The 24,304-nt window shown below is 47.9% G+C and overlaps 1 protein-coding gene across 2 annotated transcripts in view; it reads right to left on the bottom strand.

Moving 5' to 3' along the window:
• Positions 1–13,171: 13,171 nt before the first annotated feature.
• LOC135546247 (alpha-actinin-4) overlaps positions 13,172–24,304 on the bottom strand; it is a 56,637-nt gene continuing 45,504 nt past the window's right edge. For both annotated transcript variants that reach the window (XM_064974516.1, XM_064974515.1), the window contains exons 10-21: positions 21,014–21,244; positions 20,563–20,710; positions 20,082–20,232; positions 19,805–19,913; positions 19,449–19,589; positions 18,895–19,077; positions 18,525–18,659; positions 18,109–18,288; positions 17,508–17,654; positions 16,324–16,404; positions 15,312–15,470; positions 13,172–15,166 (exon numbers count right to left, since the gene is read on the bottom strand). In XM_064974516.1, the coding sequence (XP_064830588.1) occupies positions 15,008–15,166; positions 15,312–15,470; positions 16,324–16,404; positions 17,508–17,654; positions 18,109–18,288; positions 18,525–18,659; positions 18,895–19,077; positions 19,449–19,589; positions 19,805–19,913; positions 20,082–20,232; positions 20,563–20,710; positions 21,014–21,244 (1,824 nt within the window). In that variant the 3' untranslated portion in view covers positions 13,172–15,007. The remainder of the gene's footprint in view (positions 15,167–15,311; positions 15,471–16,323; positions 16,405–17,507; positions 17,655–18,108; positions 18,289–18,524; positions 18,660–18,894; positions 19,078–19,448; positions 19,590–19,804; positions 19,914–20,081; positions 20,233–20,562; positions 20,711–21,013; positions 21,245–24,304) is intronic.

Raw genomic sequence — 24,304 nt, forward strand, 5'->3', positions numbered from 1 at the left:
AAAAAACTGTCTTTGTTTTCTCAACTGAAAACTTAAAGCCCCACCCGAGGTACCATGCTTTTTGAAATCTCCTGTCTGTATGGATAATATTTCTCCTCCTCTTCCACAGTGCCTCGTCATCCGCAAACAATGACCTCCCAATATCAGGTCTCACCTGGAAGAATACATCATCAATCATAATGGCGAACAACAAAGGACTAATGACACCTCCCTGGGGGGTACCATTATCTTCCTCATAGCTTTCTGACATAGAGCTCCCCATCCTGACTTGTATTGATTGCCCAAAAAGAAAATCCTTTATCCAGTTAAAAACCCTTCCTCCAACCCCCATGTTTTCCAGCTTGATAAGTAGGCTTTCGTTCCACATCATATCATAGGCCTTCGGTACATTGAATAGAATGGCTACCACCTCCTTATTTGCCAGTGCCTCCCGAATGACTGACTCAAGGCAGTACAGGATCCCCTGCCTTTCCTGGTGACATTTTTTTATTTTTTATTTTACCTTTATTTTACTAGGCAAGTCAGTTAAGAACAAATTCTTATTTTCAATGACGGCCTAGGAACAGTGGATTAACTGCCTGTTCAGGGGCAGAACGACAGATTTTTACCTTGTCAGCTCGGGGGTTTGAACTTGCAACCTTTCGGTTACTAGTCCAACGCTCTAACCACTAGGCTACCCTGCCACTAGTCCTCTACTCTCCAGAAAGTACAGAATGTCAGTCTTTATGTTATCATCCTTTCCATACGTTTCCATACGTGAGACGTCAACGCTATCGGCCTGTAGCTTGAAGGACTAGTAGAGTCTTTTCCAGGTTTACCTATTGCCATCACTACCACCTGCTTCCAACTTCCAGGCAGTTTCCCCTCCTGCCTCACTTGTAAAGGCCCAATACTTTCCCCATTGCGGTGTCACTGCTGCCTGTGACTGGAACGAATTGCAAAAATCGCTGAAGTTGGAGACTTTTATCTCCCTCGCCAACTTCAAACATCTGCTATCTGAGCAGCTAACTGATCGCTGCAGCTGTACATAGTCTATCGGTAAATAGCCCACCCAATTCACCTACCTCATCCCCATACTGTTTATATTTATTTACTTTTCTGCTCTTTTGCACACCAATATCTCTACCTGTACATGACCATCTGATCATTTATCACTCCAGTGTTAATCTGCAAAATTGTAATTATTCGCCTACCTCCTCGTGCCTTTTACACACAGTGTATATAGACTCTGTTTTTTTTCAACTGTGTTATTGACTTGTTAATTGTTTACTCCATGTGTAACTCTGTGTTGTCTGTTCACACTGCTATGCTTTATCTTGGCCAGGTTGCAGTTGTAATGAGAACTTGTTCTCAACTAGCCTACCTGGTTAAATAAAGGTGAAATAAAATAAATAAAAAACTGAGACAAGACATCATGATGTAACCCATCTCATCCTTCCCAGGAGATGTTACCCCAGCTTTAGCTAATTGCTCTCTTCAAAATCGCTGCTTTACTCGCAGGAATGTCTTTTATGTCCAGTCCTCCATCAATCACGATGTAGACTTGAGCGCCATACATCTCCATTTGTCAGTGATTCCTTCAAAAGATATTGAAATTCTTGTTGAATTCATCATAAACACACACAGATGAAAACCCTACCTGGAAAGTAAAATCATTTCACGATGCCACTTGCTCTCCAGGGGGGTTAATCCATATACAGATCTGTACACTGCAGTATTGTATTTTTAAAATCCATGTTGTTTATTGTCAACAAATATTTGAGCAGGAGTTTAAGGATTAAAATGACAAATACACAAGTTACATTGTGGTTTTACAGCAGAAGACCATTACTGATAAACATGAATATGAGTAAATTATCATAGTCGACAAGATAACACAAAAGACATAGGACACATTAAAATAAAGCGGAGACTATATTCTCCATTCGGTGGGCTGTATATTCTGCAACGGCGCTTCAATTGAGGCCTTATGTTTGTGCTGTACAAAGTACAGCAGAACTGGACCTTCCAATGACAATGTGACAGGAGTGGAGCAGAATGCAGGTCTTCAGGGCCTGTATTACCAAGCGTTTCAGAGTAGGAGTGCTGTTCTGGAATCTGTTTCGCTTTTGAGATCATAATGAATCAGATTACATGGACCTGATCCAAGATCAGCACTCCTACTCTAAGACGCTTAATTAATACAGGCCCAAGGCTTCAGGCTTGGATCTTCTGTTTCTCTATGCTCTCCCTCTGTCTTCCCTCCTCGATTCTACTGACAGATACTGTAGGTGAAACAGGATGGGAAAGGAGAGGTAAGGGGAGGGGAGGAGTGGAGAGAGAGAGAGAGATATATAATTTATGAATGACTGTCTTGTTTAATTCAACAGGACCTCTAACCAATGTCTTGTGGGCTTTAGTTCTGTTTCAGACGAGTCGTTCTGAATCATTGGAGGCCTTCCTCATTATTCCCATTACTGTCACCGGGACTGTCTGGGGGATGGATACGTGTGTTAGGGAGAAGCCATTACAACACCTCTCACCTTCTCCCCAAGCTGTCACTACGCCTCATCTAGACTGAATAATCGGAGGTTAAGGGTCGGGTGGGATTGATAGCTGACAGGGTGACCATTTGAGCTCGAAACAGCCATCCCTGGTGAGCTAGTACAACCTTGAGGAGGTAAAAGACCCTTTTTCTCTCCTCTGTCTCATTCTCCCGCTCTCTCACCCTCTCGTACATGGAATGGAGAGAAGGAGAGAGAGGGAGAGAGAAATCAAAACACAGAGACCCATCTGGAGCTGGTATGGAGAAGGTCTGGGCCAGCGGAGGATCCTGAGGGGAGGACGGCACACAATAATGGCTGGAATGGAGCAAATTAAATGGCATTAAACACATGGAAACCACGTGTTTGTTGTATTTGATATCATTCCACTCCAGTCATTACCACAAGCACATTGTCCCCAATTAAGGTGCCACCAACCTCCTGTGGTCTGGGCCCCTGAGGGACATTGCTGACAGGTCTATACAATGGGGTGAGAAGACACAGCTTCTGTTACTGCTCAAACCACATCTTGTCATGGTCTTCATATGGTTGAATGGCATGGATCTGTGTATGTGTGGAGCTTCTTAAGAGAGATCATGTATTTCCTCACCCTCCATGTAATTTAACGGGGCTAATCTTAACACATCTTTATGCTAAGATACAGTAGAGCACATATACAATGTGGACAGGCCTAGGGAGAGAGAAGCAGTGGGTTGGAAGAGCTTAGAAATGCCTCAATCCACTCCATCGGTTCCTGTTCTCTCCGATGCCCTGTACCCATTTCCTTCTCCTCTCTCTCGCTCTGTGGATTCGCTGATAGTAATTTACTTAACCTTCGCCTCACTCATCTCTACAACACACACTCCCCCCACCTCTCCTCCTCCTGGCACTACTTAAAATGTGACTCATGAAGAAGAGAGCAGAGAGATCCAATTTCCCAGCTAGAAAGGACTCTTTTTCTCTGACAAAACATGTACCTGGCACCGACACCGACAAATAAAGTGTTCCACTTAAACGACCACTGAGTGGTTTTCTAAACCGATCTTGGACTTTCATCAAATACAGTTGGTCTTACATAGCATATACAGAAGGGCTGATCTCACAACTCAAAGCCTCTCAGCTCAAAGTGGTAACAAACTAAACGTATCAAAAGGCCAAATCTTTACCCATATTCACCTCTTCAGATGTTTTTTCTCAAAACCCAAAACCCAACTCTCTCCTAGAACCAAACCCACCTCCCAGCCCCAGACAGGGTGAGGCTGCGCTCCCTGTGGTGGTCACAGTACTGGGCAAACTTCTCAGCACAGCAACGTAGACCAAACCTCCTGATCAGGTAGAGGCGGAGCGGCCGTGCCTCACGTTTGCTCAGCTCTCCACTGTCATCTGTATCTCAAGTGCCAGCGCAGCCCCTCATCCTCCTGGGTCTGACATGTCCCCACTCCTCAACCCCCAGGGAGGGGACCGAGCTAGATGGGGGAGGGGACATGGTGCCTGACAGGAGGGCATCTGACACCCTGGTAAAGAAATGACACATTTTAAACCAGTAGCATCTCTCTTCTGCGCACTATAGTCATGTATTGGCTTGTATAGTCTTGAATTGAAATACAATGTTGATTTTAAGTGGTGAGCCACGCGCAGAGAGCATTTAGCAGACACAAGAGAGTGTCTTCTTAAACGTCCTCCCGCTGACATACTGAAGACGACGCTCCACTGTGTTTCTTACAGAACCACAGAGTCTGACTAGTCAGTGAGTCTATACGGATGAGATACCTGCAGTCAGGATAAAATAATGTATTTCACACAAGCACTCCATTTCTGAACCTTAGCTGAAGCAATGCTGCTTGTCAGTCATATAACCATGTTCCAATTTCTGTGTCGAGACGAAAAGAGCAAACCAGTTATTTATAGACAGGAAGACTATTGGCATGAAAAAGACGTCTTTGATAGAACAAATATATATCTAAAGATGTGTTTGAAATATTTAATCACATGCTGGAGTACTATCAGATCTATTATGGCACAACAGCCAATCAGTGGCCTGGTAAATTGGTAATTTATTCAGAATATACACTCTACTACTAATACCTGTCAGGAAATAGTGGAGGGGTTTGGAGAGAGCGGGGTGAGAGAAACAGCATATAGAGGAGGGTTTGGAGAGAGAGGGGTGAGAGAAACAGGGAATAGAGGATGGGGTTTGGAGAGAGGGGTGAGAGAAACAGGGAGTAGATGAGGGTTTGGAGAGAGCGGGGTGAGAGAAACAGGGGATAGAGGAGGGTTTGGAGAGAGAGGGGTGAGAGAACAGGGAATAGAGGAGGGGTTTGGAGAGAGGGGTTGAGAGAAACAGGGAATAGAGGAGGGGTTTGGAGAGAGGGGTGAGAGAAACAGGGAATAGAGGAGGGGTTTGGAGAGAGAGGGGTGAGAGAAACAGGGAATAGAGGAGGGTTTGGAGAAAGTGGTGAGAGCGGGGTGAGAGAAACAGGGAATTGAGGAGGGGTTTGGAGAGAGGGGTGAGAGCGGGGTGAGAGCGGGGTGAGAGAAACAGGGAATAGAGGAGGGTTTGGAGAGAGAGGGGTGAGAGAAACGGGGAATAGAGGAGGGTTTGGAGAGAGGGGTGAGAGCGGGGTGAGAGAAACAGGGAATAGAGGAGGGGTTTGGAAACAGAGGATGGAATAGAGGAGGGGTTTGGATAGAGGGGTGAGAGAACAGGGAATAGATGAGGGTTTGGAGAGAGAGGGGTGAGAGAAACATGGAATAGAGGAGGGGTTTGGAGAGAGGGGTGAGAGCGGGGTGAGAGAAACAGGGAATAGAGGAGGGTTTGGAGAGAGAGGGGTGAGAGAAACAGGGAATAGAGGAGGGTTTGGAGAGAGAGGGGTGAGAAACAGGGAATAGAGGAGGGTTTGGATAGAGGGGGAATAGGGAGTAGATGAGGGTTTGGAGAGAGCGGGGTGAGAGAAACAGGGGTTTGGAATAGCGGGGTGAGGAGGGTTTGGAGAGAGAGGGGTGAGAGAAACAGGGAATAGAGGAGGGTTTGGAGAGAGAGGGGTGAGAGAAACATGGAATAGAGGAGGGGTTTGGAGAGAGAGGGGTGAGAGCGGGGTGAGAAACAGGGGAAGGGGTTTGGATAGAGGGGTGAGAGGAACAGGGAGTAGATGAGGGTTTGGAGAGAGCGGGGTGAGAGAAACAGGGAATAGAGGAGGGGTTTGGAGAGAGAGGGGTGAGAGAAACAGGGAATAGAGGAGGGGTTTGGAGAGAGGGGTGAGAGAAACAGGGAATAGAGGAGGGGTTTGGAGAGAGAGGGGTGAGAGAAACAGGGAATAGAGGAGGGGTTTGGAGAGAGGGGTGAGAGAAACAGGAAAAAGAGGAGGGTTTTGGAGAGAGGGGTGGGAGAAACAGGGACTAGAGGAGGGATTTGGAGAGAGAGGGGTGAGAGAAACAGGGAATAGAGGAGGGTTTTGGAGAGAGAGGGGTGAGAGAAACAGGAAATAGAGGAGGGTTTTGGAGAGAGTGGTGAGAGAAACAGGGAATAGAGGAGGGATTTGGAGAGAGAGGGGTGAGAGAAACATGGAATTACAGATGGACGGATATGTAAAACAGAAGAGGTTGAGTGAAGGAGAGAGTTGTGTGTATAAATGAACTGAGTGAAAAACTGACAGATGTAGCGTTAGATTGGAAAAGAGGTATATAGCATTTAAGTGGCCACGAGAGGGAGGAGAGATGTAAGGGTGAGAAAGAGAGGGATGAACTGGAAAGATAGACACGAGTATAGAGGGGTATGCAGACTGACCTGTAGTAAGAAAGAGGGATGCAGTCAAGACATAAACAGATGGTAGAAGGAGTAAGTCCAGTGGGTTTAATTACACTGAACAAAAATGTAAACGCAACATGCAACAATTTCAACGATTTTACTGAGTTACAGTTCATATAAGGAAATCAGTCAATTTAAATAAATTCATTAGGCCCTAATCTATGGATTTACATGTAGTCTGTGGTTGTGAGGCCGGTTGGACGTACTGCCAAAATTCTCTAAAGCGAAGTTGGAGGAGGCTTATGGCGGATATACAGAGAAAAGAGTCGGCCCGAGAATTGAACCCTGTGGCACCCCCATAGAGACTGCCAGAGGTCCGGACAACAGGCCCTCCGATTTGACACACTGAACTCTATCTGAGAAATATCTGAGTGTATGCTGCTGCTACTCTGTTCTTTATTTTATTCTTATTATCTATCTGATGCCTAGTCACTTTACCCTGCCTTCATGTACAATCACATTTGCTTATGTAAATGCAATATTTTATTTTTTATACATTTGCAAAAATGCAGTGCGGTATCTATGACTTGGGTGACTGGAGTCTTTGACAATTTTTTGGGCCTTCTTCTCACACTGCCTAGTATTGAGGTCCTGGATGTCAGGATACTTGGCCCCAGTGATGGGTGCATGCTTTGAGTACATGTCCTGGTAATCCGTCTGGCCCCACGGCTTTGTGAATGTTGACCTGTTTAAAGGTCTTGCTCACACCGGCTACGGAGAGCGTGTTTACACAGTCGTCCGGGACAGCTGGTGCTCTCGTGCATTCTTCAGTATTGCTTGCCTCGAAGCGAGCGTAAAATGTGGGAGGTCCAGCAATTACCTCAACTACTTCTGTTGGCATAATTTATCATTCAAGCGGAAGTGTGTATAGATTGTGTGTACTGTATATATCAGGGATGATCAACTTGTGGCCCTTTTGAAGGCCCTCTGATCTATTTCCACAACAACAAAAAATATAGAATATAATAGAATACACAAGGTGCAATTTCAAAATGTGGTTGTGCATCAACAGTTTTTCTCTTGTTATGTCAGTCAGTAATAAGAGCGTCTGCTAAATGACTTAAATGTAAATGTAAATGTAATAGCAGAGGCTGCTGAGGGGAGGACGGCTCATAATAACTGCTGGAATGGAGTAAATGGAATGGTATCAAACATGTTTTTGGGGGGCTTTTCATGTGTTTGATAGCATTCTATTCACCTTCTTCCAGCCATTACACTCCATTTCAGCCATTGTTATGAGCAGTCCTCCCCTCTGCAGCCTCCAATGACTGGTAGTCAGTCAATGTCAGCACTTTTTTTTCAGATTGCTAAATTAGTTAAGCGGCCAGCTGTCTAAACTTTTAATCATGGTCAAATTACCAGCCGGTGGGCCCCCATTGATTTTGTTAGTCAGTCTCACTAAGATATTATATTAAAAACTGCAAACATTTCTCTCCACCCTCTGGCAAAATGTGTAGAATTGCAGGAAATTAGCTGTAAAACGGCTAATTTTCCTCTCTGCCCCCTGGAAAAACGAGTAGATTTGAAACAAATTTGCTTTAAACTGCACGAAATGAACTTGCAATGTGGGAGGGGGAGAGACGCAGACCCACGCGCAACTGCAGTACCTTATAATATGTTCTGATTTTTTTGGGGGGGCCCCCACCCCCATCAAAGTTGCCAATCCCTGGTACATATAATGAATGATAGATGGTATGTATCGATGTGTATAGTATGAATATGTGTGTGTAGATGGAGGCATCTATGACTTAATTTCATAGAATGTACACAGATTACACTCACTAAAGGGTACTTACCTGCACAGTGTGCTCGTGGTGCCATCTGGAGCTGAGTGGTGATGTACTGGGCTCTTTGGAAGGCATACAGGGATTTGTAAAGGCGTCCATTGCTGCCACATTCAGTCCGGTGGCGTCCCCTGTGGCATTCCAGCGCATAGCCTCGGGGCAATGTTTTCTGTGATGAGAAACGGCTGGAGACAAGCAGCAACACAGGCAGCACAATGCAATTACAACCTGCTGACCTGTACTCTGATTTGGCACACTTTGACCCCCAGCGTACTGTATCAGAGAGATAGATGGAAAAAGAGCCGGGTAGGACTCGTACTGAGGTTGTGTGACCAATCAGAACACGGGTAAATACATGTTTGTAGTGTTATGGGTGTGGATAGACATGGTCAGAGAGAGGGATTTGTTGGTGCATTGGCTTGTTAATGCTCAGTCTGCTGCTTGTCTGGCACAGGAACAGTGTTTCAGTGTCACGCCAGGGAAAGATGAGGGAGCGCGTGAAATATGAGAGGCACTGCAGCAGTCAACACATGGCCAAAGTATGTGAACATTTAAAACAGAAAACGGGGAAATTAGTGGGTAAGTGTGTTTGTGTGTGTATATGTTGGTCTTCACCTGCTCCTGTCCCTGTGAGAGCTGGTTTCGCTAGCTAACGGCTCTGTAAATAAACAGGCCAAACTGAGGGGACGGTTCCAGACCCTTCAGGCCCGCCTCACCTCCCTGCCTGTCAACTGTGGGCTCAATCTGCAGCTCATTGTCATGGCTGGAGTAAAGTACTGTATTTTACAGGCCTGCATGCAGAAGGAAGATGCTGGAACATTTCTGCTGAATATTGCGCTAATACTCTAATACTGGACCATAAAACACACATGCATGACCTCTAAATTCTCTTATCTGTTTTTAAGTCACTACTTGAGTACATGACACACACCATCCTAGAGAAGGACACTTATCGCCATCATGAGAGCAAGTCTCTTGTTGCAGAACAGGACTGCTGTCCGAGGGCTTTCCCTGTATCCTTGCTATAGTATCGGTGCACTGCAGCTTTTTCCAGCCTAACTCATAGGCACAGTGGTGTCACTAATCGTTAGTGGAATGCCCGAGGCCTCGACTTCATTTGATAAACTTCTATTGACACACCATGTGTCTTTTTTACATCAACATTCCGGTGAGGTGGGAGGAGGAGAGACGAGAGCAGAGAGCAGAGAGAGGGGTACTTGGACCACAGCCCACAGGCTTCTGCTAAATTGCTAACACATGCTGCCCAGTGCCAGACATCTCACTGAAAGCTAGGTATCATACATGCGCTCACACACGGGTCCCTCTCTTGTCGTTGACCTTCCCTCTCCTAATCAGACCTGGACCCGGACAATGGCCTCTTCCCCCCACCCCTCCCCAAGCCCCAGCCATCCTCCAGGCTCTATCTTCAATACCTCTTTGTCTCCTGCTCTCCCTTATACTCTGCCATGGTGTGCATTTCACAGGTGCTCTGGTGCTAAAAGGACTGCCTGTGCTGCTAGGGCATTATTTAATCCATTGTTTCTTTGGGGGAGAAAAGCATATACATTTAATGTGTGTGTGTATGTTGGAGGTCTCTGAGATAGGGGTAGTGTCCTCATTGTGGCTGGAGGACAGGGGAGATCGCTTTCTAACTAGGAATTCACGGTGTTCAGTACCACTGAATAGACAGGCAGGCAGGCAGGCAGGCAGAGAGGAGGGGTGTCCCAGTGCAAAGTATAGCTCGTAGCCTTGAGTGGTCTTCTCTGTTCAGGTGCAGTGTTACAATGTATTCCCGTCTACAATTAGTGTCTGTGATTTGTGTTGAGCAGTGCAGCATGGACGAACAAGGGGGGCAAGGTTTTAGGCAACCGGGTGTTAGATTGACCCAATTTTATAAGTGCATATGAAAATAAAGATATATCTGAAGAGGGTCACCGTAGGGTGATGAAATAGGATGTTTTGGTAAAGACTGTAACGCTGCTGAAAGACTTGCACATGTTTTTTCTTCATCTCTGTCATATGTGGAGTAAAAGTAGAGAGAGCAGTGAATCAGTCACTTGTGAAGAGTTCTTCTCCATTCATCTCTATGGCATGGCTGAACAGACAAACAGGCTGTGTGTGCAATCTGTCATGAGCCTGTAGAATAAAAACAACAAAACACTGCACACACACACACACGCTGACATGCTAAACAGGTGCACTTTCACAGCCAAGTCGTGTTCAAGTCCACCTTCTCTCACACATCAAAATTGGCATGGTAACCAAACAGAGTAAAACCTACAAACACATGTACTGTATTGACACACTCAAACACATACAGTGCCATCGGAAAGTATTCATACCCCGTGACCATATTTTGTTGTGTTACAGCCTGAATTCAAAATTGATTCAATTGATTTTTCCCCTCACCCATCTACAGACAATACCAGATAATGACAAAGTGCAAACATGTTTTTAGACATTATTGCAAATGTACTGAAAATGAAATACAGAAATAACTAATTTACACAAGAATTCACACCCCTGAGTCAATACATGTCAGAATCCCCTTCTGCAGTGATTACAGCTGTGAGTCTATCTGGATAAGTCTCTAAGGGCTTTGCACACCTGGGTTGCACAATATTTGCACATTACTCTTTTTAAAATCATTCAAGCTTTGTCAAGTTAGTTGTTGATCATTGCTATACAGCCATTTTCATGTCTTGAAAACGAGGCCACTCATGTCATGTAACTAGGCCACTCAGGAACATTCAATGTAGTCTTGGTAAGCAACTCCAGTGTATATTTGGCCTTGTGTTATTGTCCTGCTGAAAGGTGAATGTCTCCAACTGTCTGTTGGAAAAGAGACTGAAGTAAGTTTTCCTCTAGGATGTTCAATGTGCTTAACTCTATTCCATTTCTATTTATCCTAAAAACTCCCTAGTCCTTGCCCATGACAAGCATACCCATAACATGATGCTGCCAAATATGAAGTGTGGTATTCAGTGATATGTTGGATGTGCCCCAAACATTACATGTTGTATTAAGGACATTAAGATAATTTCTTTGTCACATTTTTTGCAGTTTTACTTTAGTGGCTTATTGCAAACAGGATGCATGTTTAGATATATTTTCTATACAGACTTCCTTCTTTTCACTCTGTCATTTAAGATAGTATTGTGGAGTAACTACAATGTTGTTGATCCGTCCTCAGTTCTATCGCAGCCATTAATCTCTGGTGAAAACCCTGAGTTGTTTCTTTCCTCTCCGGCAACTGCTTTAGGAAGGAGGCCTGTATCTTTTCTAGTGTCGGGGTGTATTGATATATAACCCAAAGTGTAATTAACAACTTCTCCATGCTCAAAGGGATATTCAGTGTCTGCTTTTTTTATACCCATCTACCAATAGGTGCCATTCTTTGCGAGCCATTAGAAAACGTCCCTGGTATTTGCGCTTGAAGGAACCTTACAGATAATTGTGTATGTGGGGTACAGAGATGAGTCATTCAAAAATCCATTATTGCAGAGTGTGTTCATGCAACTTAAGTGACTTGATAAGCAAATGTTTACTCCTGAACTTATTTAGGCTTGCCATAACAAAAGGGTTGAATACTTAGACGAGACATTTCAGCTTTTCATTTTTTATTACATTGTAAACATTTCTAAAAACATAATTCCACTTCGACATTATGGGGTATTGTGAGTAGGCCAGTGACGAAAATCAAGGATTGTGAAAATAACAGCTTAAATATTTGCCTCGAGGCAAATTGCTAGCCTGTGGTCAGGGCTAGTTGGCCAGTGTTTGTGTACTCCATACACTGCCTCCTCTTTAGGGAACATTGGCTTTATATACTTTCTCAGATTCCACTCCATGGCTTGGAGGTAAATATGGTCCCTACTCACTTATCTTGGATCAGTTTGTCATAGTCTAGTACTGACCATAACCATTTAGGAGACAAGATTAGATCGTCACTCAGAGCTCTATGACTCAAGAAAACAGGTATATGCCCTTAATTCATGGATGTAGCCAACCTGAAAAGGGTTTCTTTCAGCACTGCTTAAGATGGCAACCACTGCGTTCTGCCTATTACAGTCTACTTCACTCAGCGAGAGCACAATGTAATATAAAACGTGAGCGCAAAACTATATACTTTAAACGCAACAAGATGATGAGCAGCACGCGACAGGTGAAAGTGAGCACCAGCCTACGTCCCACTGCCACAGTTTAGGCGCGTGGCTCCGCTAGTTGTTGCACGGGCTTCCGTCTCTGTGGCAAAGCGCGGTGCGCAAGTCGCCAGCCAAGCCAGCCTTTGGTAGAGCCGTTAACGCGAAAAAAGGGTTAAAGGACAGCTAGTTATATTCTTTCCTTTCACTTTCAGCAGGCCATTTAGTTGGTAAACGGAAGATTTCTTCACATGTATCTCTTCACATGTAGCACGACAAAACGGGTAGTTCCCAGATTATTACGTTTTTCCGCAAAACCGGTGGCAAGAATAGTTCACGGGAAATGTCTTCAAAACCTACACTATAATTGTAACTGTGGTTCTCGGTCCTCCTGGATTTGAGTGCAGACAATATGAGCATCTAGATCTTCCCTGTCAAATTCCTACATTGGCTTTAACCCCAAGTAGCCAGCCTCCTTCTGTCCGACAATAACATGTGCGTAACTGCTGCACAACGAGAACGAACCATTCTTTAGGCCAACTTGTTCAGTGGGCTAGTGTATGAAAAGTAGTTATAGCAAACGTCTTTTTATTGACATCTACTAGTGTTTTATAAACGTTAATAGGCCTATTTGCTGAGGTAAGAACGGTCTACTCCTGGTGGTCTGTCTACTACTAGGCTACGTCTCCCTCACGTGGACATAACCAAGCAGCCCATAGGGCAAGCAGCCGACATTCACTAATTCCACCAGGAGGAATGTACTTTTTTTTTTAAAGTTAGTATGAGTAGACCCATTAACTGTCCAGAATCATATATTACTAACAATAACATGTATTACAGAGGATGGCTATGTAGAAATATTTAGAAGAGAGAAGGGAGAAAATGGAGAAGGGGGAAAAAAAGACAACCAAGTCATAGTATTTTATAAGGAAACTTTATGTGTGCTTGTGAAATTCACTTTTAGACAGAAGGCCGTTTTGCAGTTTCCAGTACAGCAGATAAGGTTTGATATTAAAGAGCACAAAAATGAAGAAATCACAATTCCAAAGTTCGATGCTTTCCAACCAGGCATGTGAAAGTACAAGCTTTTGGCCCAATTCTTATTTTCCTCCAGTCCCTCTTACTCACTTCCCCCTAAGCTCCTCAACCCCTCTCATTTACAAATATTAAAGAAATAAAACAAAAAACGTCTTGCGCTTAATTTAGTCAATTTCTTCAAATCATTTCCGGCCATCTCTCTGAACTGTGATATTGGATATAGACGATTGCATAGATTGGTAGTCAGTCATTTCCTTTCTATTTAAGACATAATGGAATGTTGATTAAGACTCTGGCCCCCTCCCTTTGCCGTCCTTTACACTGGGCCCCTGCCTGTCCTGCTGCAGAGAGAAGACAGACAAGGAGGCGGAGGGATGAAAGAGTGAGAGACAGGGCTGTCGCCACAAACAGGCACATTTTTAGTACTCCCATTGTTTCCAACTTCCTCGGGGAACTCTAAAGTGGTGTCCCTACAGAAACAATTCAACTGAGGATAGTGGTGGGCCTTCACTTTGTCCATGTAAGCTTTACATGACCTGATATTCTTTCATATGTTCTTCAGTTGAAACTATAATAAATGAATAGATTGGGTGAACAAGAGCATCTTATATGCCTCCATGTCAAAGTGATATACCACGAAAGCAAAGTTTCATAAATGCCAACATGTTTGTGTCAAGTGTCATGTGATGTTTACATAGAAGCTATAAAGGCCTCACATATTCCTCCTCCAAATAAATTGTCACCATATCTTCAATCTGACATGATTCCATATTTGACCGTTGAAAAGAAATAAAACAAAAATAAAACTTTACCCAAATGGAGACTCACAGTAACTCAAACCTATCTACGGTACTCAATGTGTCAAACTGCTATTTGTTTTCCTTTGCCATTTGTTGTTTTTCCTTTTAAAAATGCCACTTGTTTTGCCCTACAAGCCTGCGATGAGTATTCTGACTGTGTTGCGTACTGAAAAAATAAGTATGTACAGCACTGAACCCAATTACTCACATTTGCTGGAGAAAAGAAACAAACAAACAGGAAAAGGAAAGAGTTGAGGCTAGCAATCCAAGTTCCAATTATCCAGCAAAATGTGGTACGGGTACATGTCATTATTCTCTGTTCAACCCCCCCCCCTTCATATATCTCTGTGTTCTAATACGCAACCCCCCTCCCAGCAAGATAAAATAAACAAACAAAAAATGTTGTATAAGAATCAGAATATCTTGTACCCCGTCCCCAAGGCAGAGGGTAGGGTGAAGATGGGACTTGCACTACAGAGCAGTGTCCTCATTCCATTCTGACCCAGAAGCGCACCTGTGGTTGCTTGTTTTCACCCCATAACATGATGTGCATTTGATTCTAGTTCTGTGAACAAAGTTGCACTCATTAAACGCTTGTAACAGCCAACGAGTTTGAGATGAAAACCTGCACTCAGGGGCACTGCGGGACCAGAAATTAGAGAGAGCAGTAGAGTTGTCCACCAATCACTTCCCAGGACTCTCCAACTGCAGCCCCTCCCTCTTCTACAGAAGCCAATCAATCCACTGGCTGCAGAATCACTCCCCTCTTCTCTCCTCCTACTGCTCTCAGTGACTGCAGGCTATATCTAGAGGGGTGGAGTGCGTCTGCTCTGCATTGGGCCTGGCAAGCCTCTATGTACCCCCCTTCCACCCCAAACCTCATCCCGTCCCCATCCCTCCCCCCTGTGGTGTGCTCCTAGAGGTCACTCTCCCCGTAGAGGGCGGTAGAGAAGGACATGTAGTCGAGGGCTCCGGGCTTTGCGTCGGGGCCCGAGTAGGGCGCCATGCGGGCGATGCAGTACTCTGCCTGGTCTGGAGGCAGCTCACGCCTCAGTTCCTCAGCCGTGATGAAGTTCTGACAGAGAGAGAGGGAGATGGGAAGAGCGGGAGGGACGGTGAATGACGGAGTGATAGTTGTGTAATAATTGTTTGTCTACTTCAGCTGTCTCAGGTAGCTGCATCTCTCACACGCACAAAGCCCAATACCATTCCACCCCCACCTTGTCTGCAGCCAAGATCTTGAAGGAGGCGATGACCTGGTCGGCTGTGTCGGTGTCCGTGGTCTCCCGGGACATGAAGTCTATGAAGGCCTGGAAGGTGACAGCTCCGCTGTTGTTGGGGTCCACTATGCCCATGATGCGGGCAAACTCGGCATCGCCCTGGAAACCACCACCACAGGAAGAACAGTTTAACGAGGGCATCATTGACCAATGACCAACCTCTGAGCAATATTACCACTAATTAAACACACAACTTGTCCATTTGAGTTGACGATAAAGATTGTGTTAATATCTGCTTAGGGACAGGGTTGTTAAGAAGGATTGTGTTAAAAGAGACAGTTACTACACATTAAACTTACCATGTCATAGTAGCTACAACAGTAAGGGTCTTACTCTAAACTCAAGATGGAGGGAGAAAAAGACAGAGAGGAGAGAGGAGAGAGAGAAGAGAGAGAGCAGAGAGAAGAGAGAGAGCAGAGAGAGAGCAGAGAGAAGAGAGAGAGCAGAGAGAAGAGAGAGAGCAGAGAGAAGCGCAGGCAGTACCAGGCTGTTTCCAGTGGCAACGAGCAGAGCGCGGTAATTGTCCATGTCCATCTGCCCTGTGCGCTTCTGTTCCCAGGGGCCGAGAGATAGAGTTGAACAGATATGGAAGGAAAAGAAGAGCAATAGAGGGAGTGTGAATTTGAAGAGGACAGAACATTAAGTGAGGAGGAAGACATGAGCAGATCGAAGCATGGGAAGAGGAGGAACACAGGAGGGGAGGTGCGGAGGGGAGTAATGTGAGGGGAGTGAAAAAAGAAAAGAAAAACCAACGTTATAAAAGAGACGAGTCAAATCAAGGTAAAAAAAACAAACAAACAGCAGTGTTGGAGCCGAGGCGGAGGCTGGAGGCCAGTGGGTGAAATGAGGGTGAATGACAGCACAGGCAAGGAAAGAGCCAGGAAGAGAGCAGTTTAGACGGGTAACTCTCTGCTCCTTACCGCTCCCAACCCAGCTTGTACGTGCTCCTTACCGCTTTGTTATTCTCCACATCGTAGCCCAGGCTGATCAGGCACGCCTTGAACTCCTCAGCCATCAGGGCCCCGCTGTGGTCCTGTGAGGTCACCAACAGCCAATTACAGCGCACACCGCGATGATGGACGCCAGGTTGGACCGAGCACAGCAGGTGGGAGTGGTCAGGTGATGGGATCATGGCATGCAAGATGAGGGTGATGGACAGAGACACAGACAAACGGATGTTAGATGTTACACAATGACAACAGCTTATGGGGAAAAGACATCCGTGATCCTAGACACGATGACAGGCACACCAGTGACCATGAGGGGCCAGTGTCTCCCAAAGGAGAGCGAAGGTAATGTTCTGTAAGTGCTTAGGAACACATCCGCGATACACAAGCACTGTTTAACCGTCTGTACGCACACACACACCTTTATGTAAACGATGGAAGATCACCATAGTGCTAGTGACAGGACAGCTGTGTTCCAAATGGCACTCTATTCCCTAGAACCCCGATATTCAACTCTGAAGGCAGGCCCACTGCTTTATAAAAGAAATGACACGGTTCCCCTCTAATCAGGGACTGATTTAGACCTGGGACACCAGGTGTGTGGATTAATTATCAGGTAGAACAGAAAACCAGCAGTAGTCTGGACCTCAGAGTAACAGCCATATGGGCCCTGGTCAAAGCACTGCACTATATAGGGAATATGGTCTCATTTGGGACGCAACCTGTGTCTTGATGCTGAGCCAAACACGGCATACATACAGACTGAGGTGAAGTGATGAGGTATGGTGTTGTGGGATGGGTGAGGTGAACCCAGGGGTTTTAAACCCCCCCCCCCAGTGCACTCAGCTCCACTCTACACAGCGCCAGCCCTCTCAAACCCATGGTGAACCAATACTAGTTCCACCTGTGAATGTCAACAAACAGGTTCATCCTCACAAGTCTAGTCCATGCCTTACTCCCACCGGAGTTTCCCTTCTGAAATAAGAGGGGGGACTTAAGTACTAGGCATAAGACTTAAGAATCTGCACATACAGGAGTTAAGAGTAAACCCCTCTTCCAGTAAGACACAACTGCAAAAGCTGGTGGCAATCACAGCCTTCTCACAGACATAAAAAAATAAAAATGTTATTATACACAAAAAGAAGCCCTCCTGCGCCCTCTCGCATGATCCCGCATGTTGACCCCTGACCTTGTCAAAGTGGTTGAAGGAAGTGCGGTACTCATGCAGCTGCTCCTGGCTGATGCCCTTGGCGTCACGGGTCAGGATCTGGTTCTCGATCTCGTTGATGGTGCGGGCGATGGTGGTGAGGAGCTGCTCCCAGCCCACCCGCAGGTGCTGGGATGCAGGGAAAGATGGAGAGAGAGAATATATGTTGAAGGTTAACCAGAAGAAACCGTACCGAGTAAGGACGAGAGATGGTAACAAGTGTAACATGTAGAACAGAGACGAACGGACAAACAGATCTAATAGAGGGAGGAAAGAAAAAACCTCCAGGCTGTCATTGTAAATAAGAATTTGTTCTCAACTGACCCACCTGGTAAAATAAACAGGTCACTAAATTTTTTAAATAGAACAGATGATGAAAATCAGAGAAAATAAAGGTGAAAAATAGTGACCTATATCAGATGGCTATTTTTCTAACAGACAGAGCAGGGTAGCATCCCAAATGGCCCCTACTCCCTACATAGTGCACTACTTTTATTATCAGCCCTGGTCAAAAGTAGCACACTATAAAGGGAATAGGGGGCCATTTGGGCTGCAGCGAAAAGTCAGTGTTGTGTGTAGCTACCTCCATGGTGTAGGCGGTGTATTTGTTGTCGAAGATGAGGGCCTCCTGGATGAGCTGATGGTCTCCCTCCAGCTGGTCGATGTTGGGCTTGTACTCTATGATGCTCTGCTCATACTCTCTCAGGTTCACCAGCTGGTCCTCCAGAGTTCCATTCATCTCAATGGATATCCGCCCAATCTCCTACACACACACACACACACACAGATCAGATCACCAAAAGGCCAGGGCCGGCGTGTATTCACGAGGCACCAAACGGAAGAAAACAGGAAGGGTCAACCTGGATGCTCAACTTAGTTTCAAGTTACAAGTTGACTGCCATTATGAACACGACCCAGGAGGCACAGAGTCAATAGAGCTAATGACTGTAAGAGGGCTGGGTCAATCTTATGTAGTATGGGTCTGTGCCTTTGCTGTACCTCCATTTTGGTCTGTATCCAGGGCCCGACGATGTTGGCCTGGGTGGCAAACTTGCGGCGCAGGTGGTCGTTAGACTGCTGCTTGGCCAGCTCCTCCTGCAGGGCCCGGTCACGCTGGGGCACCAGCTGTTCCACCTACAAACACACACCAGATGGGGGCACCAGTCAGCACAGCATACACATTCCCATAGCAGCAGCAGCAGCAGCACCACAAGGCTGAGGCTCACTCAGGAGCCTGTTTTAGGTAGGTTATTAACAACCACAAGGTAAAAATAAATATGATGATTTGGATTCAATTAAAACTGGCAAAAGCACACGTTGCAGAGTATATGAACATACAGCCACAGGTCCACATTGAACACAAACACACCTTGTGCCACTTGTCGTCAATACTCTTGGGTGTGATGGTGGTGTAGGGGTTGCCCCCGCTCAGCTTGATGCCGTTATACTGGGCAATTTTCTGCACCTCGGCCTGAATGGCTTGGATGGCCTCCCGCTCCTTGTTGGCCTCTGGGAGGGTAGACTTGAACTGCTCATGGGCTGTGATTAGGCCCTGTAAGAGAGAGGCGGGGAAGGGAGAGAGAAACAAAGGAGAAGGTTGGGAAATGAGGTGGACAGAGGGAATGGACAGATGAAAAGAGAGACCTGCGTGGAATCACAGTACGTACCCATATCAGTCAGATGAACCCGTGGATACCATACGTGCAGCGTGAAGGACGTTACCAGTATTTTCACAAGCCAAAGCTAAGTAGCGTTAGCGCAATGACTGGAAGTCCACAGGTACGGTAGCATTGCTACTGTACCGGTCGATTTCCAGTCATTCCAAACATTCGTTACCCAGTATGATGATACATTGTGATAGTGGAGACCCTCTGGGGACGTAAAGCAGTAAACGGTTGGTGACGGTGTCCCCATGTCTTTTACCTGGATCTCTTCGATGTTGTGAACGATGAACATGTCCTGCAGGTCCTCCATGGCCCCTTCCATCCAGTTGTTGAAGGGTGCCGCCCTCTTGGCGTACTCCAGGTACAGCTCGTCAATGGACTCCAGCTGCTTCTCTGTCCTCTGTGGGGGGAGAGACTGGGGTCAGGTACCTGCTGGGAACACTACAATCTGACAGGGATTGAACATGAGACAGAAGTGGGGTAAGGGAACCCTGGTAGAAAGTCTGTGTGTGTCTACACATTTTTGAAGTGTAAACGTGTTCTTGTCATGACCTTAGAAGCGTGTCATGTATGAGTAGATGGGAGTGTGTGAAAGGTGGCTGGGCGGGGGCGTACCTCCAGAGACTCCCTGCGGCTCTGGGTGAGAGACCCCAGAGCGTCCCACTGCTCACAGATCTTCTGACAACGGGCATTCACACTAGGGGAGTCGTAGTAGTCCAGCTCACTGAGGCACAGGGAACACATAGGTGGATTTATTATCTTTACACGACTCCTAATCAACCTGACCACAATCTCCATCCTTGTATTCTCCTGGATTATTTCGCCATTCATCTCCCCCCCCGATTTACTCCTTCCCTCCATAGACTCCTCAAAATCCCTCCAGCTCTCTTACTTGAGTTCCTGTGCGATGGCAGCGATCTGCTCCACGCGGTCTTGGTGGGCGGCCAGGTCAGACTCAAACGCCTCGTGTTTCCTCAGCAGAGCCTTGACCTCCGACAGGCTGGCTGTCTCATAGTCCTTCTGGGTCAGCATGGCCTCCTTACCTGGGGAAGGAAGGGGGGGGTTAAAGACAGATATCCAAACCAACTCACTCAAAACCCTTACTTCTTCAATATATTACCAATATGGTTAAAGCAGGGGAATCAACAAGTGTCTAGGTACAGTTGCAAAATTCCTGTAATTTTCCACAAATTCTAAACTCCAGAAATCCCAGTTGGAAGATTCCCAGAATCAGCAGGGAACAAGCAGGATATCCAGAATCCTCCAGAATAGAGTTCTGGAAAATCTAGGAAAGCCACTGGAATTTTGTGACCCTAAGATAGAGGTGAGGGAAAGGGGCAGTGTTGTCTGTACAGTAACTAGTGTTTCAATACCATCGGTCCAGGACTCGTGGATGGTGGCTTTCTGACGGAACTTCTCAGCCAGGTGGTCCAGTCTCTCCAGGCGACGGATCTCGTTGAGCATCCACTCCTCGTAGCCCTTCTCCGCCCCCTCCAGGTTGTGCCACGACCCGTTGATATCCTGCAGCCAGAGAGAGGGGACACTGAGCCACCATACACTAGAAAGAACACTACACTCTATAACAGCATTACTCTCTCTAGTGCAATTTGTTTATAGATGTATTTGGTGTTAGAAGTCATGTTGCCATGTCCTTTTAAACTGTCGCAAGCCAATTTCCCATTGTGGGACAATAACGTTAACTATTATAATGATGAGTTTTAGGATGGACATGTGAATTGTCCAATAGATATGGATGGCGTCATTGGTACAACTTCTCTACATGTTTAAACCGTCTCCATGCGTCTGTCCACCAGTCCCACTCACCGACACCATGCGTCCCTCGGAAGGCATGAAGGCAGGCCTGTTGCTCAGCCTCAGCTTGGTCTGCAGGGTGTTGAAGTTGATCTCCAGCTGACACTTCTCCTGCACCTTGGGGGGCTTGTGGACGCGGCGGTAGCCCCGGAAGTCCTCCAGCTTCTGCTGCATCTCGGCCATGGTCTTCTCTGGAGCCCGGTTCTCCAGCCACGGGATGGTCCGGCGGATCCACTCCAACAGCTAGGGCAGAGTAGAGGGGGATGGAGTGATACTAATAACAGAGATAAGTGTGAGAGAAAGGAGGGCAGATGTTTTTATGGGAGATAAGAATAAAACTGCATAAGGTTTAAGGGAAGTTTAGTGGAGAAATTTCCTATTTGGAGCTAGGAAACATGGACAGACAGACAGTAGACGTGTGGCGAGGAAGGAGGTACAGACAGACGTGTGGCGAGGAGGGAGGTACAGACAGACGTGTGGCGAGGAGGGAGGTACAGACAGACGTGTGGCGAGGAGGGAGGTACAGACAGACAGACGTGTGGCAAGGGAGGGAGGGAGGTACAGACAGACAGACGTGTGGCGAGGGAGGGAGGGAGGTACAGACAGACAGACGTGTGGCGAGGAGGGAGGGAGGGAGGTACAGACAGACGTGTGGCGAGGAGGGAGGGAGGGAGGTACAGACAGACAGTAGACGAGTGGCGAGGAGGGAGGGAGGGAGGGAGGTACAGACAGACAGTAGACGTGTGGCGAGGAGGGAGGGAGGGAGGGAGGTACAGACAGACAGTAGACGTGTGGCGAGGAGGGGGAGGGAGGAGGAGGGAGGGAGGGAGGTACAGACAGACAGTAGACGTGTGGCGAGGAGGGAGGGAGGGAGGTACAGACAGACAGTAGACGTGTGGCGAGGAGGGAGGGAGGTACAGACAGACAGTAGACGTGTGGCGAGGAGGGAGGGAGGGAGGTACAGACAGACAGTAGACGTGGAGGGACACAGGAGGGAGGGAGGTACAGACAGACAGTAGACGTGTGGCGAGGAGGGAGGGAGGGGGAGGTACAGACAGACAGTAGACGTGTGGCGAGGAGGGAGGGAGGGAGGTACAGACAGACAGACGTGTGGCGAGGAGGGAGGGAGGGAGGTACAGACAGACGTGTGGCGAGGAGGGAGGGAGGGAGGTACAGACAGACAGTAGACGTGTGGCGAGGAGGGAGGGAGGGAGGTACAGACAGACAGTAGACGTGTGGCGAGGGGGAGGGAGGGAGGGACGTGTGGCGAGGAGGGAGGGAGGTACAGACAGACAGTAGACGTGTGGCGAGGAGGGAGGGAGGGAGGTACAGACAGACGTGTGGGAGGAGGGAGGGAGGTACAGACAGACAGACGTGTGGCAAGGGAGGGAGGTACAGACAGACAGACAGAGGGAGTACAGACAGACACGTGTGGCGAGGGGGAGGGAGGGAGGTACAGACAGACGTGTGGCGAGGAGGGAGGGAGGGAGGTACAGACAGACAGTAGACGAGTGGCGAGGGAGGGAGGGAGGGAGGTACAGACAGACAGTAGACGTGTGGCGAGGAGGGAGGGAGGGAGGGAGGTACAGACAGACAGTAGACGTGTGGCGAGGAGGGAGGGGGAGGGAGGTACAGACAGAAAGTAGACGTGTGGCGAGGGGGAGGGAGGGAGGTACAGACAGACAGTAGACGTGTGGCGAGGAGGGAGGGAGGGAGGTACAGACAGACAGTAGACGTGTGGCGAGGGAGGGAGGGAGGGAGGTACAGACAGACAGTAGACGTGTGGCGAGGAGGGAGGGAGGGAGGTACAGACACACAGTAGACGTGTGGCGAGGGAGGGAGGTACAGACAGACAGTAGACGTGTGGCGAGGAGGAGGGAGGGAGGGAGGTACAGACAGACAGTAGACGTGTGGCGAGGAGGGAGGGAGGGAGGTACAGACAGACAGTAGACGTGTGGCGAGGAGGGAGGGAGGGAGGTACAGACAGACAGACGTGTGGCGAGGAGGGAGGGAGGGAGGTACAGACAGACAGTAGACGTGTGGCGAGGAGGGAGGGAGGGAGGTACAGACAGACAGTAGACGTGTGGCGAGGAGGGAGGGAGGGAGGTACAGACAGACAGTAGACGTGTGGCGAGGGAGGGAGGTACAGACAGACAGTAGACGTGTGGCGAGGAGGGAGGGAGGTACAGACAGACAGTAGACGTGTGGCGAGGAGGGAGGGAGGGAGGTACAGACAGACAGACGTGTGGCGAGGAGGGAGGGAGGTACAGACAGACAGTAGACGTGTGGCGAGGGAGGGAGGGAGGGACAGTAGACGTGTGGCGAGGAGGGAGGGAGGTACAGACAGACAGTAGACATGTGGCGAGGAGGGAGGGAGGGGACGTGTGGCGAGGGAGGAGGTACAGACAGACAGTAGACGAGGGTGGGGAGGAGACAGGGACGTGTGGCGGGAGGGGGAGGTACAGACAGACAGTAGACGTGTGGCGAGGAGGGAGGAGGGAGGTACAGACAGACAGTAGCGTGTGGCGAGGAGGGAGGGAGGGAGGTACAGACAGACAGTAGACGTGTGGCGAGGAGGGAGGGAGGGAGGTACAGACAGACAGTAGACGTGTGGCGAGGAGGGAGGGAGGGAGGTACAGACAGACAGTAGACGTGTGGCGAGGAGGGAGGGAGGGAGGTACAGACAGACAGTAGACGTGTGGCGAGGAGGGAGGGAGGGAGGTACAGACAGACAGTAGACGTGTGGCGGGAGGGAGGGAGGGAGGTACAGACAGACAGTAGACGTGTGGCGAGGAGGGAGGGAGGGAGGTACAGACAGACAGTAGACGTGTGGCGAGGAGGGAGGGAGGGAGGTACAGACAGACAGTAGACGTGTGGCGAGGAGGGAGGGAGGGAGGTACAGACAGACAGACGTGTGGCAGACAGGACGTGTGGCGGGAGGGAGGGAGGTACAGACAGACAGACGTGTGGCGAGGAGGGAGGGAGGTACAGACAGACAGTAGACGTGTGGCGAGGAGGGAGGGAGGGAGGTACAGACAGACAGTAGACGTGTGGCGAGGAGGGGGAGGGAGGTACAGACAGACAGTAGACGTGTGGAGAGGGAGGGAGGGAGGGAGGTACAGACAGACAGACACGTGTGGCGAGGAGGGAGGGAGGGAGGTACAGACAGACAGACGTGTGGCGAGGAGGGAGGGAGGTACAGACAGACAGTAGACGTGTGGCGAGGAGGAGGGAGGGTACAGACAGTACACGTGTGGCGAGGGAGGAGGTACAGACAGACAGTAGACGTGTGGCGAGGAGGAG

Source organism: Oncorhynchus masou, chromosome 9, assembly GCF_036934945.1.
Source record: "Oncorhynchus masou masou isolate Uvic2021 chromosome 9, UVic_Omas_1.1, whole genome shotgun sequence".
In the NCBI taxonomy this organism is placed as follows: domain Eukaryota; kingdom Metazoa; phylum Chordata; class Actinopteri; order Salmoniformes; family Salmonidae; genus Oncorhynchus; species Oncorhynchus masou.